We start from the raw sequence: 21,677 nt of genomic DNA on the forward strand, positions 1-21,677 counted from the left end.
AATAATCCCCGAGGAGGTGCGGCACCTGCAGTCACTAGTCTAAGATTAAACATCAAAAGTGTATTAAACAAAAATATCACTGTGGCAACATGGGAGTTTGAAGGCATCCCAGAATATGTTGTGGCTTGTTACAGCCTCCTCCCCAGGGCACAGCTCAGGGTTGCAAGCAACACGGGTCCAACTCTTCAAAAGAAGGCAACAACTGATGAACCCAGGTCTCCTGTACTGTGGGTGAAGGCTGAAGTCATTGGGCTTTAGGGTAAAATAAGGAGAGCACCTCCCTTTTCTTGCAGAGGCTTTGTGAACTTCTGGGCCTTGCTTTCGCTATATGTAGTCAAAAATGAAATAGTATTACTGGGGGTGAAAAGGGCTGGGAGTGCTTGTAGATCACAAGCTGAAGACGAGCCAGCCTGGTGCCCTTGCAGCACTAAAGGCAAACAATGCTGTGGTCTGCCTCAGTAAGTCTGCAGCCAGCAAACCAAAAGACATGGTAATTATAGTCTCCTCAGCACTTATTAGGCCACATTTGAAATACTCTGTCCCATCTTTGTCGTCCTAGCTCAAAGGAGACATTTAAAAATGGGAAAGGGTCTAGCAGAGGGCCAACAAGATGATTAGAGGACTGGAGAACTTGACACATAAAGAAAGGTTGAAAGAATTCGGCTTGTTCAACATGCCGAAGAGACAGCAGGGGTTGAACACTGTCTTCCAACACTTAAATGGTTGTTATAGAGATGATGGAGATTCTCTTCAGAAAGATGTCAGTGACAAGAGGCAATAGGCACAAGCTGCGTCAGTGGAAACCCATCCAGGTACAAGAAAAAATTATTCACCATGAGAGCAACCAAACTTTGAACAGACTGCCCAGAGAAGTGGGGAAAATCCCTGGAAATCACTGTGCTTGATGGGCCCCTGATTATGATCTCCATAGCTTTCTTCCAATCTCAGCTTTTTTATATGGTCTCATACCTATCAAAGTTTTGTTCTCACTAGAAAGCACAAAACAAACACAAATACTGCTACTAGAAATACATTATTTTCAGTTAGGACTGCAGATCAAGAAGCAGACTTGGCATGCAGTTTTAGTTCAGTTTCATCAATTCACCTTCAGCAAGGACTGTCTAAGATACTGCTATAAACTTTGACAGTAAGCATAGATAGAAACAATTAGCTGATTTTGGATGTCTTGTATGTTATGTCTTGAATTGTTGATAGGCACATATTCAACGCAATCCTACAAGCCATGTATGCTATATGCTGTTTTCAGGAAGCAAACAGCAGGAGACAGTTTCTTTACTCACAATTTCAAGCACCTCTTTCTAAGGGTAACGTTGCAAGAGGTCCTCAAGTTGATGATCTTCCTTGCTCCCTTTCCTGTGCTTTTCCATAGTGCTCCTGTCCCTTGCTCACATCCACACAACCACAATAAAACTGATACCCTTATTTTCAGGATGTCAAAAAATTTCCTTAGATCATCTAGCTAAGGCCTTACCATGACAGCCTGCTCTGGAGAGGATAGTTGAAGACTGGGAACTATTGCCAAGTAAAAGGAGATTTAAGGATTTTGTCTCAGTTTACTTGCACAGCAGGCCTGAAACAGCTTCAGAGTGACAGACAACTGCAATACCACATGCCTGTAAAACACTTACTTAACCATTGCAGGACAGCGATTACCCTGTCAGTGCTATGCTGTATTCTACATTAATTACAAAGTACATAACCTACAGAGCCCTACTGGTAGCCAAAGCCAGACTCATCTTCCATTTGGAATGTTTCAAGAGTGAGCTCATAGGGAAGAATTCGACTAATTCTATTCACTGTCTTGGGTGAATATATGGGGTGAACATATAGGGCCATGCTTTGATGAAAACAAAAGATCAGAGATCAGTATCAGGGAATTTTACAGCTGAAAAATTGACAAAGTAGGAAATAAAGAAAATGGCACAGCCATTCTATCTTGTAAACCACTGCACTTTAATTCACTTTATGTCCACATGAAAAACATATACATTATTAATGATAAAAAAAAAATTGGTTATACATGTTGGAATGAAAATTAAACATTTACAAAACTGGAGACTGTATTTTCAATTCCAAAAGAAATTTTATCAGGTAAAAAGAATATGAAGCAGGAGAGAAGTACTACCATTGTATGCAACATTACCCGGGGCAAAACCAAATATTCTGGCTATCACAGCAAGGTTATCACCTTGATGTAACCCCCTAATAAACATAATATCCAATGGAAGCTCATATAAAGGATCTCTGATAAAAGGCTTATGACAAGAAATATGAAAAATGAAAATTTTGGTAGGAGTAATATATTCGCCCTTATGTCTTCCTCCACACTTCAGAAACAGAACAGGGAGAGCATGCCTTTGTTCAGCTCATGTTGTAATTCTCTCATTAGTAATACCATTGCTGACAGCTCTAATGTCCTTACTTAAGAAGGATGTTTGAAAACTTGAAAGAAACTACAGGAAAAACTGGTGATACAGAAATCCTGCCTTACGGTTAGAAACTAAAACTCCCCAATGAGATTTGCTTAACAACAAAAGAGGGCTGAGATGCCTTGATCCTAGCCTCTAAGTATTTTCATTGAATAATGTCCAGTGCTAAAGGCTTTTTTAATCCAGAAAAAATTCAACAAGTCAAAGCTAAATTCAGACCACTTCACCTGAACAGCGAGTGTTGGTATAGATGTGGTGGACTCTTTGTTCTCTGAACTCTTTAAATACGAACAAGACATTTCTAATGAAGTTAACCTTGAAATAATGGTCTTCAAGCAAGACTTATAGAGTGATGCCCTGTGGTCAAGGCTAATGTTGGACTGGATTACATCACCAAAATGATTGGGCTCTTCTTGTCTTCAAGCCTATGCAACAATTTGAGTCTTGTTTGTAATTCACTCTAAGCATATTTTGTAAATAATTATTAAAGTGTTACTACACTCTTACTGACATATTGAAAGTTATTTTCATGTAAATAGGCTACTTTTAAAACAAACATTTTGACTACTGTCCTAGGACTCACAGATATAAGGAATAACATTTTAACTGGGATATAGGAAAATTTACACATAGAAATTCAATGGCTGATCTATTCAGTGCTAACTGCAGAGGTCCTACAGAGACTAAAAGATATTCAAGTAATTCTCTAGTGTCATATTTGCCTGAAACCCCAGCTGCTATTTATGACAGCTAAGAATTTCTAATATTCTACTAGTGTTTAGCTATTGGGTGTGTTAGTTTATGAGGCACAACAAAGAACATACCTTGTTTATTAACCTTTCATTAAACCCCTCACAAACTCAAACACTAGCAAGAGAACAAGAACACAAAGGCACATGAATGTTATCAGGAAACGTATATATTTATCACTTTCCGATTTCCCCAGCACTTGACAGTCTACTTCATGACCATTGAATTTTCATTACTTCCATTGATTTGATCAACTCCTTTTAGTTCAGAACATGAATAAGATTAAATACGAAGAGCCAAAATAAAATGCCCTTTCATAAAGCATTTGTCTTCATACAGAATTCACCAGCATAATTACACCCCTATAGTTCTGATGGTATAACTCCCCATGTGGACGTTTGAATTCTACAGGCATTCATGCAAGATTAAAAAGCATCCACAAGGCATAATTATACTACTATAGTCTCTGGTAAATTTCCTCATATAAAGAAGACCTTCCTATGTTAAAAAGAGAGGTTATTTGGGAAGAAAAAAAAAAGGGGAGGGGGGGGAACAGAAACAGAAAAGCCCTTTGATTTCCTAATGTAGAAATTTTATGAGGTTTTCTGCTCTTCAGTTACAACATCCTATGGAAGCATGCACAAAAAAAATATTACAAACATGAAAACAAAGGTTCCTCAGATGATTCATTTCAACTGACCTCTGGTCAAAGCACATTGACCCAAAATGATATCACAATTACACAAGGATATTTACCAAGGTTTGAGAATTTTTAAAGATCTAGGTAATTTTGCCTTTTAATATCATGAGAACAATTGATTTGTGGCATATGTGATCACCAATTCTGCAAAGTAGCTTCTGTAAGCTATACTTAAGCAGCAGACTGTTTTGTACCACTGCATAAAAATGGATTTGAGCTCTCAATAGCATAATGAGAGAGGAAATGGCAGAATTACAGTAGGTTTTTTATTCTCTGTATAAAAGATGAACATAATAGGTCTGCTCTTACCGTAGTTCCTTCACCTTGTAGCTATGTGCTAGAAATCATGACTTCCAATGCTCAGAGTGCGTAACAGGTTAAAAAATGTAGAGTCTGCAGAAATAAACAAAATACAACTCCACATTTCCCCCAGGTTCTCATTATAGAAGAAAATTAAAGTTGTCTGGATGACTTTAACTGTGTGTTGTTTTCTTTTTTAATATATTTAATTTCATTGAAGTACAATATTTTCACTGCATTTCCCAGGTTTCAATTATTTTTCTGTATACCAAATTCATTTCCGAAATATTTTAACATGACTATTCTAATACGTTCAGCTTTTACACAGTTTCTTGGCAGGGATTCTCCTTGGATTTCTTTCCAATTATTAAAAAATGTTATTCATGAGCACCAAGGAAGAACCACAAATACTATATGGTTTTAGTAATCAAAATATACAGGGTGAAATCAACATACTGCTTTTTAATGTCTTCATATCGTTGTAACAGCATGAAAGGTCAAAAGTGGTGAAGTTTAACACTGATTTACAATTGATCATTAGATCAGACATGTAAATTATTATGAGAGGACTCAAGACTTTTTTTTTCTGAGTCCTAACTACAGTGAGGCATATTTAGAAGGCAGATGGAGACCAGCAAGAAAATACATGAGAGCTTCAGCAACAGTCACCCTGCACTATTCAGAATGTAAGTTAGTAAGTTAAGGAGTAGGGAAGGTAGCTGGGACAGGATTAAAAAGCAGCCAAGTGTTGAGAGAGCATCCATTTGCTGTATGGAATAGCTGAGTTCAGCTCCATGCTGCACCCAGGCCTGTATCTTCTACCTCCCAGAGGCACAGCCTCATCGTTACTGCCATGGAAGCTGGAGTATTTAATGAAAGATCCCTCAGGAAACGGGATGGAGAGCATCCTACCTTCGAGCAATCTATCTATCTGCTCCTGATTAGCTGAGCTCTGATATCACAGTGGCCAGCCTTAGAGCTGTTGACCCCACCATGGTTACTGGATCTATAGCATACTGGATCTATAGTCACAAGTAGTCACAGTGATATGGTTAATGGATTTCTAAATTTAACGCTTTATTTCTTCAATTCTATCCTGCACATAAAACTTGGATTAATTTTATGGTGAATCTGAAGGGTCTGTACTACTAATTTCTGAGATAATTCCTTACTAATTAAAGCAGCAAATTTCTTATAGTATCTGTTGAAAATAATTTTATTGAAACAGTGGGTGGTGGTATAAAATTAGTGAACATTCATCTTACACTAAAGGAGGAAATAAGGTCAAGTGCAAGAGAATATATTTTCACATATAAATAGGTTTCCTTTGCTTTTAGTTCAACAGAGATGCTATGGCTCGGGAGGGGAATCTGCTCCTCTATCACCTTTCAGAGGTTTAATAAGAAAACTTTAATAAATCTTCTCGTAGCAATTTAAAGCACTTAACGTTAACAGCCTGCTGATGTGCAAACACATACTCTTTCTGTTTAACTTGCTATGTGGTCTGTATACTCACACAGAGGAGCAGACCTAGCTATAGACACATGCTTGCTTCCTCACGCTTCCTCCTGCTGCATCAGGCTACCTGCAGGATTCAGTGAACTCTACTTCAATGCCTCCTTGCTCAAAAATTTCCACAGTCTCCTTGTATCTCTTACCTTGTCTCCTAAATACAGTCAGACTACAGTACACAAGCCTTTGGAACAGATTATTCCAACACTGGAAGCAATTATTCTTAGCACAAGTCAGTTACGTGAGTTTCTGGAGACCTATGCAATGATCACTGTGACTATTCCTTAAAATTTTCTAGAGCCTCCTACACCACAATATTCAGGTATGTAAATACACACTACACATTCCTGCAACTAGTAGAGATGTCTCATTCATTCTTTAAAACAAAACCCACCAGAGCTGTGACCAACACCTTCATGTTTAGTAAACAGTGGCAGCTGCATTTGTACTGTACATAGAAAAGAAGACGAGAAAATACTGTGTTCTGGCTATAGCAGCACACACTACTGCAGAAACTCTTCTGCACACTGAACATACGAAAAAATCAGCAGTAAAACCTTAGTATTCTCTATCCTCAGAATAATTTTGGTTTATGTCCTGGTAATACAACCAAATTAACCAGACATATTAGGACAGTTAACAATGCTATCTGATCTTTGAGTGCACCAGCAACAACACAAGCTTTAAAATCCTACAAGCCATTCTGAGAATCAAACAGAGATTGACATTATCTCTATTTTGTAGTGCCAACTTTCTGAACACTTCGCATTTGTCATGAAACATATGATGGTTTTGGCAGCAGTTCCAAGTTAGCACTGCTCCCCTCTGTGAAAGCCACTGCCTAAACGAAGGGCTAGATATAGTCTCATCCTCAACAAATGTGAAGTGTCATTGCTCCACTGGTGAACTATTGCTGTACAGGACAGGAGGTGGAAAGTGTGCAGGATTCTGAAGCACACAGAAAATAAGCTCCTTGCAGTTTTGTAGGCTGTACACACAGGCCCTTTCTATCACTTTTCAGCAACTCCAATTTACATTATATCTACAGACTCACAGTAAGATGAGATAGTCACAGTATTTAAACCTTCAAACAATCTACGCTGCAAATCTGCCAGCCTCCTGCTCCTCAGAATGTCTCATCTCAGCTAAAAATTATCAGTTCAGAGGGATAAGAGTGCAGAGGTATACAGCTGACTGTAATGCATTCCACCAGACAGCCTTTATGAATTTTTTAGCTGAGCTTTCTTCTGCCCTTGTTGTTCTTGCCAACCACATGCAGAACACTTTAGAGACAACAGTAATTCCCTAGAGGTTCACATGCACTATTCAATTCCCAACAATAAAAAAAAAATAAATATCCTTTTTCTCAACTGAGTTTCATCTCGTATTTTCCTTCATCCTAAATTACAGCTAACACCCAGAACTTGCACTGCATAGCTGAAAAGCTAGCAGAAATTGCCACATTCAATTAGCACAGCAGAAGCAGCAAACTAGAAATAGGATTTCATTCACTTTAATTCACTAGCTGGTTGCCATAAATACTCGTCTGTAAAACACGGAATTCTAAATACTCCACAGACATTATTTTCCTTTCATGAAGATGTTTGTTTACTTTGGCAGTGATTCTCTTGGGAGAAACTCTAATGACTTCCACTACCAAAAAAAACCCAAAACAAAAAGGGAACAGAAAATGCCACTAGCAAGCAAGAAAATATTAGTCTAATGTGCTGGTTAAACTCCAGGGCAAAAAGGAATAAAACCAGAGTAAATCACTGCTTTGCATTCTTGTGACCAGAACCCATACCCATCAAGTCCAGCAGGCAAAATAACTCTCATGATGGAAGTCAGGCTTTGAGTAAAGGAAGAAAGCTGCTCATCTCCTGTGAATTATAAGATTTTTAGCTTTAAAAACAAACAAACAAAAATGTAACATGGGCAGGAGAAAACCAGAATAAAGTAAACTAGCTCAAATCCCTGGTGTTAAATTTCCCCACTGCTTTTAATTGCATTACAACACAGTGATCTAACAAAGGCTTCTTTCGCAGTTTTGCTATACCTGGGTGATTAATATTTTTTTTAATTTTAATGAGAAAAACCACCAGGAAAAAAGGTAAGCTCCTGTGACTCAACACAACTCACTGCTGAAACAGACTTGCCTAACTCCTGCCTAAGAATGCAGGAGTATTTTCAGAGTTTAAAAAAAGAAACCCAACTAACAAACCAAGAACAGAAAAACAGTAAAAGAAATGTTAATATGAATCTTCAGATCTCTCTTTCCTGTGAAAAGTCAAACCTCATCACCTGTTTTTCTATATGAATAATCTGCAATCCCAGCCTGTCTTCTCCATTTTCATGGGAGGGAAAACGTCATTAACAAAAATTAACTTTAAGGTTAAGAGGAAGCAGCTCTAGGAAAAGTAATGTGAATTGTGTATTTCAGTTAGCAGCTAGAATAAGGTGCTGTTCCTGGAATGCATATGCAAGCCCATTTCAAAGCTTAAACAGGGATGAAGCAGACACATGTCACAGACCACAGGACAGCAGACTGTGTACTTCCTTAAACAGCCTCAGCATTGGGAAGATCGAGACACATCTCTTAGAGCTTTTGCAACCAGCGCAGGACAAGCAGAGCTACCTAAATACAGAGCACTGACAAAGAGCCTGGGCAGAGGAGAAGATGTAGGAGAAGGAAAGATAAAACAGTAAACGGAAAACAAGCACCCAACATAGAAACTCCTGATTTTGTTGTAGCTGTAGAGCCTTAGAAGAGGGGTCAAGCGTAGTAGTAAATCACTGTAAATGGTGAAAGGCCTATAAATATTCTGGGCTGCAGAAACGACAATTTGCTGCCTTACAAGCAGCTGATGAGTTTATGCTGAGCCACTCCACTAGCAAAAGGGTTTCTGAAGTCAGAACTATATGTAGCCGTATTTACTTTTAACTATAACATGCAAAAAAATCATCAGAAAAGCTGCTTTTAGCAGTGGAATGAAAGCAAAGACACTTGTTATTTGCAGCCCATGTTCAAAATCACAGCCACTGTGATTTTCCAACTAGCTAGTAAGAGGGAAACAGCAGATTCTAACAGCAGTCAAAGTTATTTTCTCTTGTATACATTAGGCTCCTGATATTCTGGTGTTCATGTTGACTCACAAAATGAGGAAGAAATGAAGTAACTCTGCATGCACATAGAAGTCTACATACTGTATCTACGTTTTAATCAGTTTCATGATTTACTACATGTTCCCCAAAACTTTAGTGGTGTCCAACTAGGAAAAGGTCTGGACTCTATCCCAAAAACATATCCTTTTTAAAGAAAACAAACCCCCAGACTGCTCTGAAGTGGGCAGCATCTCAGAACAATCCCTTTCAGTTCTTATAACTGAAAGTTATAAAGTTTTTGTTCAAGCTGAAAAAATTGAAAAGGGGGGCAAAATCCTCATATAATAATATCCTGTGGCTAACACTGGCCAATAGCAGGTGTTATTCTCCTTGGTTTATAAAAAGTGAAGAACCACTCAAGGGAAAAATTCAGAAGCCTGATGATCCCTTTCATATCACCCAAATGGCAGCCATTACAAAGCAAGAGGTGCTTTGTAATCCTTATAGTTCATTTGACTTGTCTTTATATAGTGGTTATATAGTTTGTTGCTATTTGTCTTTATATTTTCTCTTCCATAACACTGCTGGTTCAACTTGCCACACAAAATTTAGCACACAGTGGATGACGCAGGACACCAGACAAATAAGATGATCATTGTCTTTCAGGTACAGAGGAAACCAGGGGAGTTCTTAGCCCCAGCTCTGCCACAGGCCTCCGAGGTGAAGCTGATGCCTGCCACTTCTGGTGCAATAAATACACAGAGAAGGCTGATTAATGGCTCCAAGAGCCGTAACTTGGGTATAATTGGGTTTACTGTACTGACAGCTTTTTTTTGCAACATCTGGGTTTTTCAGTTTACATATTCTGCACAGCGATATTGCATATGGCTTAGCATTTGCTTCTTGCAATGTTTGTTGTCTAGTCTAAGCAACTCATCCCAGCTCCACAATTCTCCAGCTTCCCCAAGTCATTCCAAAGAGGAGGGGGCTCTTGCTAGCATGCTCCCTCCTTCAGGCCCAAGCACACAGTCGCTTTCCAATATCAATCAGAGAACGTGGACGCCAAGCATCTCAGTATCTCCTTAGGTCTGAAAAGGAGAATCTAAAAAGTTCCTGGGTTGCAAAAGGCTGAGGTAACTGGAGGAAGCACTATACATGCTTAGCCTGTTCTTACACACCTGTTTTATTTTCAGACACTACTACTTCGTACTAGCCCAATTCAAAAGAGCTCTCTAAACCTCCCCTGGAAAGGGGCAGCTAAGACAAAAGAAAGCAGGAAGGACTCAAGGGATTACAAGGAAAAAAAAAAAAAAAAGGAAGAAAAAAACCAAACCATTAAAGCAACAGGGTGTGAAGGCCAAATTGTCAAAAAAAATATAATCAAGAAACAGGAACTGGAGAAAGGAAACAAACAGTGCCAAGGACAGGACTCAGCACTTCCCGATGGCACCAAGGTGCCTGTTAAAGACTTGATTTAGTGGAGAAGCAGAATTTGATTCCCCAGCATGCACAAAGGTGTCTTGTATCAGTGGCAGAAGAGACAGGATATGCAGCCTGAAGAATTCCTGGTTTGACTTGGTACAGCTATTCTTGTTTGTGTCAGAGTCAAGAAGAATATGCCACAAGACCAATGAGCACCAAAGACCTCCTGCGTTCTGCAGTAAGATATAGCCAGAAGCTTTCCTTCTAACCAGGAGAGAGAGGCATCAAGTTTCTCTCTATTCTATGATTCTGATTCTCTCTCTAAAGGTACCTGCATCAGGGTTGGATGAATCACAGTTTGGCAGCACCTGTCTTGTGTTTGTAGAAGATTAGGCACCTAATGCAGAGCAGATGCTTACTTTTTGCATCGTTAAAAATAGATGAGATCTATCCCATCAAAGCTGTTACAATAAATATGCACAATTGGGGTAGGTAGCTACCATGGTAGAGGTAAACTGTCACAAAAGCTGTAAGTACTCTTGTCTTTAATTCAATTTAAAAAGTCCACTCACAGAAGCCACAGTAGCTGTTTGGATGGAAAAATCGCTAGAATTTGGGCTTGATTTAAAGGTGAGGGGCAGAGAAGCTGAGCACTTTCAAAAAAAAACCCAACAAAACAAACAACTCGGTGAGTTCCTACACACTTTGTAGAACTAGGCAGCTGCTTATAGGAGAGACTCAACACAGCATTGCTTCCACCCTTGCAAGAGCCTGAGAACACCCCACGTAGAGGACAGCTTCTGTTGAAGCTTGCACATAACCGAGTGCCAGGCGTAGGACATGAACACAAAGGAAGGCCAGATGCTACCAGCTCTGCAGCTCACAAAACTAATGCTTACAAGGACTGTGGCATGAAGCAACTCGCTATTCAGAGAGGAACCATTACTCGGCCAGCATCATTTACTCAGCATGTGATCATCACAGGGCCTTGGTCTGCACTCTTTATTTATTACCACTTGTAAGACAGACGGCTGCAGATTTCTTGAAGCAGATGCCAATATAATGAGCAATTCTGGTGCACAAAGCCATAATACAGCAAAGATAACTATGTATTAATTATTCTTCTATGCTGCAAATGTATTTTCATCTCTACCCTGCAAGATGGCATGGATACCCAAACACGCACACATTCAGGTCACAGCCACACCAGACATGGCTGCAGATGTCAGACCAATGTTTCGTTTCCTTTGTATTCTATATGTGTATGGCAAATACACACAGATTTAACAAACAAGAAGTGTTACACTGGGTCAGACCAAAGGTCCACCGGCCAAACGGAAAGCAGTCATCCTGCCTTTGACAGTGGCCACTAATGGATGCCTAGAGAAAAGCACAATAGGTCAAACCTATAATGGTGCTTCCCCGATGTATTCTCAACAGCCGTGTAGCCATTCTCTCTACAGCTTTCCCACAGCACGAAAAGAGCTCTCTTATTTTGGTCTGTTCAGGGATACCTACAACTCTTACATCTAAGTTGTCAAACCGTTTAATGAATTTTTGGCATGAAAACAGTTCCCAAGAGCTGTTTCCAATGGGTGGAAAGAGTAGAACCCCACGTTCAATACCGTTTGCTCAGGAAATGCCTCAAAAGGCACCACCGCGCCACCAGACCCCAGCAAGGGCTGGTGTGCGCTCCGAGGAACCCACAAGCGCGGGGCAAGGTTCGATGGCACCACCTGGGCAGAGAGGACAGGGTGACCGCGCCTCCCTGTTACCGGAGGGACAGGAGTACCGGAGCCGGGCAGAGCCCCGGCGCTGCACCCCCGCCACAGCGGCAGAGGCGGCCGGCGCGCTGTCACCCGCGGCCGATCAGCGCTGAGGGGACACGAGCCCCGCGGGGGGGGGGGAACGAGCGCTGAGGCGACGGCGCGAGGAGAGGGCGGGACACGGGCGTGGCTCCCGACACCCGCCCGTCTCGTGCCGCCGAGCTCGCGCCCCACCTCCTCTCGCCCTCCCCCCTCCCCTCGGCCCGCCCGTGGCGCGCGGCCCTGCGTCAATGCAAATGAGCGGCGCGAGAGACGAGGGGGCGGGGCGTCCCTCCCCTGCTGGGATGGCAGCCGGCGGAGCGAGCTGTGGCGGTCTGCGCCTCACCCCGTTCTGCTTGCGGACGTAAAAAGCCGGGCGCACCCGGTGTCACGAGCGAAATAAAACCCTTGGTTTCAGGTACTGAGGGTAGATACGCCGTCGAAGCCCAGCAGGCCTCCAGGGCGTTACTGAAAGGCTGTCACTTTCCCACACACACCTCAGTGGTAGCGGTCAGCCCGCCGGTGGGGCGCTGTGCGCGCGGGCGTTGGTCATCGCAAGCGCCCCCCCCAACCCGGAGCCGGGCATTGGAGCTGGGCTCCGGAGGTGATGCATTATTCATGAGGGGGCGGAGCCGCCAGCTCATTACCGAGGTCGACTGGGCGCGCAGGGAGGTGGGGCCGTGACGTCACTATGACGAATGTTCCGACGTTCTTAAGGGCCGTGCAGCCAGCTCCAAGCCGGCAGTGGGGGCGGGGGAGGTGGCTGGGAGCGGGCGGAGCCTAGCTGAGGCAGCCGGGTCGCTGCCGTATGGGGTACCGGCGGCCTCAGTGACTCCTGCCGAGCCCGGGTTCCCCGCTTCCCCCTGCGTTACGGGGTAGCGGCTGAGGGACGGGCGGACGAGTTACGGGGGACTGGGGGGGGGGGTGGTCGTCTGGATGTTGGTGACGAGCTAGCGGGTTGCTGTGGGTGCGACGGCAGGCGAGAAGGGCCGCACGGAGGGGATCCCGCCAAGCTAGACGTTTTCTTTTCTCCGATTAAAAAAAAAAAAGCCCTGATAAAAATAGAACTATTTATTATCAAAAAACTCCGGCACTGTTAAAACCAGTGCAGCGGAATCATGGCAAGAAAGAGGGCTTTATTCCAGAGAGTGGCTATTCCGTGGGTTATATAGAGATTTGCGATAGGCTGGTGTTGTAAGCGCCGTTCCCCCAAATCACTGATAATTATCTTTATCTCTTCAGACTCCCGGGGGCAGGGGTTCGCCAGGGGAGCTCCCTCCAGTGCATGGGGGATCGCAGCCCCGGGCTCTCACAGACGGCGACCTCCGGCCCTAACCCACCGTCGAGTGTAGGAGGTGCTGGCACAGCTGGGCCCTTCCCTTGCCAGGCAGCGGCGGCCGCCTCTTGTTCCTCCTCCTCCTGTCCCTTCTCACCCGCTGTAACCGGTTCCTCCGGCAGCGGCGGCGTGTCCGGTGGGTCGCCGCCGCCCTCTCTGCTCCCCTCGGCGGCCGCTGCTGCGCATCATCAGAACATGCAGGATGAGCTGCTCCTGGGGGTGACACAGCAGCAGCCGGGCAGCGAGAGGCTGGGCAGCAGCCCCGCATCAGGACACCCCCCTCTCGGCCACCCCTCCTCTGACTTTAAACCCAGTCTCAGCCCCCACCAGGATTTAAACAAGCAGCAACCGCAGCAGCAACAGCCGCCGCCTTCTCAGCTGAGCCAGAAGAGGAAAGAGTTTAAGCAGCAGCCGCTCAGCAGCCCAGCCCAGCTCGGCAGCAGCCACCCCCTGAATAACCACCACCCCCGAGACTATCATCACCACCCCCCTCAGCAGCAGCAGCAGTTCAGCCACCCCACTGACAAGTACCAGCAGCAGGAGTACAGGCAACAGCAGCAGCTCCAGCTCCTCAGCGCTCACCCCCCGGAGCCGCCGCGGACGGGGGACTTCCCACACCATCGGCCCCTCAGCCCTGCCGAGCGCAAGGGCGGCGCGGACAGAGGGGCTTCCGAGCTGCTCGCCCCTTCCTGCCCAGGGGGATCGGTGTCCGCGGACCCCAATGTGGGGGTGGCCGCCGCCTCCTGCGTGAATCCGCCTCCGTCTCCTCCTCATCTGCAGGCGAGAGCCAAGCTGCCCCCCATGGAGTCCCCCCCGAACAGCCACTTGCTGGGCAGCCCCGGGAACCTCCTGCCCGGCGGGCTAGGCTCTGGCTTCAGCAGCCTGCAGAGCCCGGAGATCCCCAGCCCCCATCACCAGAGCGGGGGCGGCTCCTCCTCGGCGGCTTCCCCTCCTCCTCCGCCGCTGCCCGGCTTCGGCACCCCCTGGTCGGTGCAGACCTCGTCGCCGCCTCCGCAACAGACGCAGCAGCCTCCAGTCTCCAGCGGCGGCGGCGGGCAGATCAGTGCGATGCCGCCCCCGAGCCCGGAATCCGAGACCAGCTTCTACCCGGGGATACCGTCATCCATCAACCCCGCTTTCTTCCAGAGCTTCTCACCGGTGTCTCCTCACAACCCCTGCGCCGGGCCCTTCAGCAGCCCCTTCTCGGCCGCCGCCCCCCCGCCGCCGCCGCCGCAGATGAATTTACCTCAGCAGCAGCAGCAGCAACAACAGCAAAACCGCAGATCCCCTGTGAGCCCCCAGCTCCAGCACCAACATCAGGCGGCCGCGGCCGCCGCCGCCTTCCTGCAGCAGAGAAACTCCTACAACCACCACCAGGTACCGGGCGGCGGAGGGAGACCCGGGCAGCCGCGGTGGGGCGGCACGGAGCCCGGGCAAGCCGGCTCCGGAAGGGAGCCCGGGGCGAAAGGGAGCCCCGGGGAGGGGAGGAGAACGCGGGGACGTGAGTCGGAGGGGGCTCTGCTCCCCGCGTTTCGCTAGTAGCGGGAGCCGGGAGCTTTCTCCTTCCCCCCTGCCTGCGCTGGGTGAGGCTGCGCGGCGGTGACAGCCCGGCGAGACCGCGGAGGCAGGGTGGGGCCCGGCCTGGCCCGGCCGCTGTCGTTCCTCCGCGCTCGGCGGGCCGGGAGCCGTCGGTGGCTGGTCCGAGGGTACGTGAGGCCCCCGCCCCGTGCGGGGCCAGGGTGGACGACGGCCGCGGCGGTCGGGCCGGGAGGATGTTCCCAGCAGCCCGCCCCGCGCCCGGCCGGTGCTCCCCGCTCGTTCCGGGTGGCAGGTGGCGGGGCGGCCCCTTCAGCCGCCTCCTCTGGGCTGTGGCCGCCCTCCTCGGTGCGCTGCCGAATACCCGAGGACGTCGTTTATTTTCGGGATCAGAGGAGGCGGTTACCCCTCATAAGACAGGATAAACGCTCATTTTCTTGTCAAGGGGTTTCGCCGTGAAAGCATCCCCATTGCCCCCCGCTCCCCCCCCCCCCCCAGTCGCCCGTAGGCAGCGCGGTGTCGGAACAATGCGCCTGACAGCCCCCCGGCGCTGGCGGTGCCTCCTCCTGGGAAGCCCCTTCGCCGTGCTCGGCCGGGTGGGCACCGAAAGCAGGTTCAAAAGTAAAGTTTGTCAACGTTGTTGCCTTTTCAGGGGTTTCGCCCGAAATTACTTGATTTTGTATCCAGAAACAGCGCTCTGTTTAGTGTTACCGTAGTTCTGCTACCAATTTTAGTCAAGCGGCATAACGATCCCGTGTTAAAATGAGAGTTTGCGTTGCTTCCTGGAACAAAATACTAATTGTAAGAAGTTGCAGGAAAGCGGATCCATGTTAGTGTTACCTGCTAGCGCATAGTACCCACATCTCGCTCCAGTCACCTGCTCGGTTATGACAGGCCGAAGTTATACAGGCCTCATCTTAATTTTTCTTTCATTCTAATATTAAATCCTGACAGTTTTAATTGGTAGAGCTGGATTTGGAAGGCATTTCTGTCAGTATTGGAATCTCACATTAAGTGTGCCTGTCCAAGAACTAATTTGGATGCTTCATGGTTAGGAGCTAGTTGTCTTTAACATCTATAATAAACCTCTTCAAACAAATTTCAAAGCATTTTTCCTACAGTAAGGTGTACAGGAATTTTCTCTCAGTTACGAGTTGTAGGTAAACTTAAAACAGTGCCATGGCAGCATAGCTAGCAATATTAGAGGCTTGTTAACATTTGGCATTATCTCTTCAGGTTTGTTTCACAATAGAGTGCCTGCCTCTCCCAAAATTCCAAACAAAGTATTCAAGTTTTACAACATAATTATCTATAATTATATAGAATGGGATGTTTTCATGATTACTTGACCAAAAATGGCTTTAGCTGGGGGTTTTGTTTGGTTTGGGGGGGGGGGATTATTATAATTTTGTCTTTCTGTTTTCGGAAAGTTCAGTTCTTTCTAATACATAACATATTGACATGCTTTACATTTCTAAGTTATTAGAGTTACAAGCTGAGGGTTTCTTGCAGCTAAGCTTAAAATACTGCATTTTGACTTCACAGAAGAGCTAAATATAGAACACCCCCCCCCCCCCCCCCCCCCATTTCTTGTTTGAGAAAAAACCTTTCCAAGAACAGATTGGGAAACATTAAAGATAGATACTGTTCCTCACTGTCAGTCAGACTCGGTGGGTCCACCTCTTGGTAGTATGACAACTATAGGTCACTTTTTTTGCACAAGTTGTGGCTTAGCAATAAAAACTTACAGTCCTGTAAAATTCTTCCCTCAAAATACTGCTTCCATTTTCATACTGAGAAATACAGTGCACTTGTTTAGATACAGAATTGCTTTATACTGTGTCCCTGCCCATGGCGGAGGGATGGAACTAGGTGATCTTAAGGTCCTTTCCAACTCTAACTATTCTATGATTCGGGGGGGGGGGGGGGGGAAGGGGGAATCACCTAAAACCTTGCAAAATTCCACAGATAGTCCAGTTCATTACTCCAGAAATACTTGAGCAGCAGGTTCAGAATAATGTGTTTTCATGTGGAAATGTTAAGATAGCTCCTTCAAACTGATTCTCTGTACAATAATCAGTACTCTTTTTGCTCTTACATGGTAATACTGAGACGACACTCAAAACACTGGGGGGGGGGAAATGTCAACCTGCCATCTGAATTTTAATTTTTAAATTTCCACTTGCTGTAATGAAGTGCTGCTACTCATGCTAGTAGTAGAATAATAATATTATAAGAATTATTTTAATTGACTTCTTTTAAATTCTTGTGTTATTTTTGCAGAAACTACACAATTTAGTACCATGTAATACCATGTGATGTATAAGAAAATGGTCTCCTGGTGTTTTGTAACATGGTTTTACACCCTGGAATTGTTCTACTGCGTAGCTTTAAAGAATGCTACCAGTTATGACAATCTAAATGGATTGCACAAGCACTGTGGTGTTTTTTAGGGTGGGTGTATGGAGGAGTGGAAATGAAAAATTCTTTATGATGTTGTTTTCTTCCTTGCCTCAGTAATTAATTTACATGTTATCAGGAAAGAGTGGAAGTCTCTGTGCACTGGTTATTTGGTGGTTGGTTGTTTTGTTTTTTTTTTTGTTGTTTTGGGTTTTGGTTTTGTTTTTTTTTCAAGTAAAGTGACATTTCAAGTATTCTCAAATAATACAAATTGATCTCTGTTTTTAGCCTCTTCTGAAGCAGTCGCCCTGGAGCAATCAGAGCAGTGGCTGGAGCACAGGAAATATATCCTGGGGAGGAATGCATGGCAGAGACCATCGTAGAACTGGAAACATGGGAATTCCAGGAACTATGAACCAGATCTCTCCTTTGAAGAAGCCCTTTTCTGGTAATGTCATAGCTCCTCCTAAATTTACTCGCTCCACTCCATCGTTGACACCAAAATCGTGGATTGAAGATAATGTTTTCCGAACTGACAACAACAGTAATACTCTCCTTCCTTTGCAGGTAAGGTTGGTATGTAACTGCTTATAGTCTTTGTTCATTTTAAAGGAGAATTAAACAGTCATTTTAACCCTGATAGCTGGTTTGAAAATTGTGTATTTCTGTATTATTTTTAGTCCTAAATTGCAACTAACCCCAGTGTTTTCAGAGTATTCAGCAATATGTGATTCTTACAGTTAATTAAGGATGTTGACTGTCAAGAAAGACAGAAACTGGAGCTGCTGATGTGCAATAAATATAACAAAATATGTTTAATCCAGCAAGTGTTTTCTGCCTATGGTAACACTTGTATTCTTATCCATTTAAAACTTGGACTTTCTGTTCACTTGTGCTCATACATAAGTTTTCTTACTTTTGTAGGTGGCTCCGAGTCTTTGTCACGTTTATCTTTTACTGGTGTTTTAGGCTGGCATTTATGTATTAGTGAGATTTTTATTCTATTCTAGCAACTTTTATGTTATGTTTTGGCTGTAAACCCCATGGTTTAGAAGTGTCAAACAGGAGGAGTGTGTCTTAGAACTAAAGGGTTCACCTCCTGAATTTTGTCAGTGACATCCGATGTGACTTGAAGCAAGTGTACTAGCTCCAGCCTCTACTTTTACCATTCCTTCCTAAATTCATTTAGTTGTAACATTTGTTGTTAGTGGAGACCTTTATTATTTTGGATCCCAATCTCAGTTGCCATTTGAACAATTCTTAGTTTTGTTTTCTCTCTCACAGTGAACTACTGTATTCCAGTAAAAGTAGAAAATATTATAATGCAGAGAAAATAAAAAGAATGTTTCTTTCTCTCCATAAAAGGCTAATATAGTTGATTTTTTTTGTCAGGTTTCACACAGAGTCACTTGGAGTTTCATTTGTTGTAATTGTGACCATATTTGAGTTAAAACGGCTCTGTTTGCATCATTTAGCAGCTAATCCTCATGTAGCTGTAATAGGGGTAAAAGGGTGTTCCCTGGGACCAGTTTTCTCACCAGAGTTCCTATTTTTCTTACCATTTTGCTAGTGGACTTCTTTTTGGCATAAGAGGCCATGTCCTCACTGTGTCCAGGTGAGCTCTGATACTTGCAGTATTATGAAGGGTAATAGTGACTTTCAGACATACCTAAATTCTGCACCAGGTGTATGCACTGGGCCTGAAAACTTACAAGAGTATTTGCCTGTACTGTGAAAATCTGTTCCATTAAGTAGCCTTACTAGCTGGGATATCATAGTTCAATACTTTTTGTGTGGATGGAAGGATGGGGGGAAAAAAGGTGCCATTCTTTGTATGTTAACCCTGATCTGTTAAGGAAAACAGATTATAGGTGGGTAATGATCTGTTGTGGAGGGCTTCAAGAATAGTTGAAACACTGAAATGTCTCCTGAACGGGAACAAGATTAGAAATACTAATGCCATCATACGTTGAAACTACAGTAACATATATATTGGTATTTATACACAGCTAAGCACAAGTTGTGAATGTATTTACTCATTCAGTATGCCTTACAAGTCAGTATGACTATTGCTTTAAACTTTTCAGAAGCTTCTACAGTAGTCATCTAATATAGATGAACTCATTTTATGTCTAAACAAAAGCCTTGTGCATGCAAACTAGAAATCATTTCTATGTAGTAGGGTAGGAGAAAATCTTGCATATTATAATAAATTACATCAGTGTTTCTGTTTGAGGACTGGGGTTTTTTAGTTTTGTGAAGAGATAGTGTCAAAGTGAGAAGGTGGGCGCACGTAATTGTTGTTGGTTTTGCCTGTGAGCACCAGCACCACTGATTAGACAGACCTGTTTGGCTATATTTATGCTATAGAACTATCTGTGCTTAAATCTCCTTTACATGTATAAAGTCATAGTTGCAGAACAGAGTAAAACCAATCTTCTTTGAAAAGGTGCAGTGTTATCTACTGCTATTCTAGAAATGCTTGATGTCTCCTTTGATTGCTTTGCTGCACTGAAATAGTGTTCTTATTTTTCAGTGATTATACTATTGTTATATAGTTAATTCCTTATGATGCCTGTTACATTTTGCATGTCATAATGAAAAAGTTAAATAGCGCTCAAAGCATGCGTGCTTATTTTCATCAGGACTTGTGCTGGCAATTGCGATGCTGTCAAACACCCATCTTGCTAATTTGTACTGTGCTCGTCTCCTTCCATAAAAGGCTGAGGTATTTAGATTGAGGAGTCTTAAAGATACAGTAGCAATTTCAGAAGATAGTAAAAAATAGTAATTAAATTCTATGCCATTTGGAAAGTCTTGCACAAAATCGTTTGTGTATGTAGAAGTCACCTATTTCTTCCAGGCTTCTACAGAGCAACCGCATCTTAGCAGGCATGTTGAATGCATACTGCATTGTTCACAGTATTGCAGAATACTTTCCCACATGATCATGCATCCTTGTTTTAACTGTAGTAGTCATTGGTATGTCAGGGGACAAAGCACCTCTCCTCTAAACTTTAGCTAGCTCAAGCTTAGCAAATGAAATATGGTTAGAAAAGCCAGTGTCCTCACTGACTTTCTGCAGATTATTAAAAACATGGTAGCAGAACATTAAAATCCTATCTTAATTTTTGCTAAGTCCAAAAAGCATTCAGTAGTGTCAGATGCTTTAAAACATGTACCTGATGCATGCAAGATAAGCCACAAGAGGAATCGTATTCAAATTCAATGTTTTTCCCTTCTATTAAACTTTTTTATTCTTTGGCGTTTGCATTAATGGATGGTCCCCAGTATAGAACTGACGTAAATTTTGATGAAAATAATGTTTCTTGGCATTAAGCTAATATACCAGTGACAATGAATGTCATTACTTATAGCTGAATAAGTAATTATGTGTTTTGTGTAAAGGGATGAAACCAGATTTTCTGTACTTCATAGTTAAAAATGAAATGTATCCCACATGAAGTTAAATTCACAGTTGCCACATTAGCTACAGCAATATCTCGGGGGAATTTTCTGAAGTTCAGAAGTTCTTGTTCTGTTTTTAAATTAGTCAAACATCATGGGAACCCTGATTGAAATGTGAACAAATTAAGCCAATAGCCAAGTTTTTCTTTTGTGACTCACTGTAAGAAGCTTTTTGCTTTCCCTTAGGTTTATAACATAGCACAAGCTACATGAAGAAAAAAGTTCTTTCATAGCCAAAATGAGGTGTACGCTGGTTGCACTGTTATAGGTACTTCACATAGGAAACGGGTTGTTGCCTTGCACCAGAGTCATTAAAGAACAGTTAGAAATCTTGCCAGGTATTCACACCATCAAACTTAAGCATTTAATTGAGAAGCCTGTTTCTCTCTCCTTAGAATCTAGGCTCCTTATTTAGATAATCTAATTCTTTAGAAGAACATACCTGCTACCACTGACCTTATATAGCCCCTGGGATTCCTGTTTAGGCACTTAATGTTGCATGTCAAGAAGTTAGGCAATATGAATACTCTTATTCTCTGATATAAAATTAAAGAAAAAAAATAGGGTGCAAGAGCTACAAATGTATTTCTAACACCACATACTGTTTCCATCCCACAAAAAAAACAAAACAAACAACAAAACAAAAACCCAAAAGCATTTCCGTGGCCAAAATGCAAGAGCAGAAAGCAGTGTGAATTCATATATTTCATTTACATTCCTTGGATGAGGAAAGTAATTAACCATTTCTAGATCTTTTTATTTTAAAAATTGTAATGTCTGCTACCTTGTTTTGATTGCAAGCTTAATATTTCTTAATATCTTGCAAGTAAGGTTATTAAAACCTATTGTAACAGTTTAATAATACACTTCAGTGTTTAACTATTTTTATTCTGGTG

At 43.4% G+C, this 21,677-nt stretch overlaps 1 protein-coding gene across 5 annotated transcripts in view; it reads left to right on the top strand.

The window, feature by feature from the left end:
- Positions 1 to 12,837: 12,837 nt before the first annotated feature.
- Positions 12,838 to 21,677, top strand: part of CPEB2 (cytoplasmic polyadenylation element binding protein 2) — a 54,237-nt gene continuing 45,397 nt past the window's right edge. For all 5 annotated transcript variants that reach the window (XM_062636397.1, XM_062636398.1, XM_062636399.1 and 2 more), the window contains exons 1-2: positions 12,838 to 14,754; positions 17,602 to 17,880. In XM_062636397.1, the coding sequence (XP_062492381.1) occupies positions 13,327 to 14,754; positions 17,602 to 17,880 (1,707 nt within the window). In that variant the 5' untranslated portion in view covers positions 12,838 to 13,326. The remainder of the gene's footprint in view (positions 14,755 to 17,601; positions 17,881 to 21,677) is intronic.

Source organism: Pezoporus occidentalis, unplaced genomic scaffold (assembly GCF_034315485.1).
Source record: "Pezoporus occidentalis ecotype Australia unplaced genomic scaffold, CSIRO_AGI_Poc_V1 ctg48, whole genome shotgun sequence".
Classification (NCBI taxonomy): Eukaryota; Metazoa; Chordata; class Aves; order Psittaciformes; family Psittacidae; genus Pezoporus; species Pezoporus occidentalis.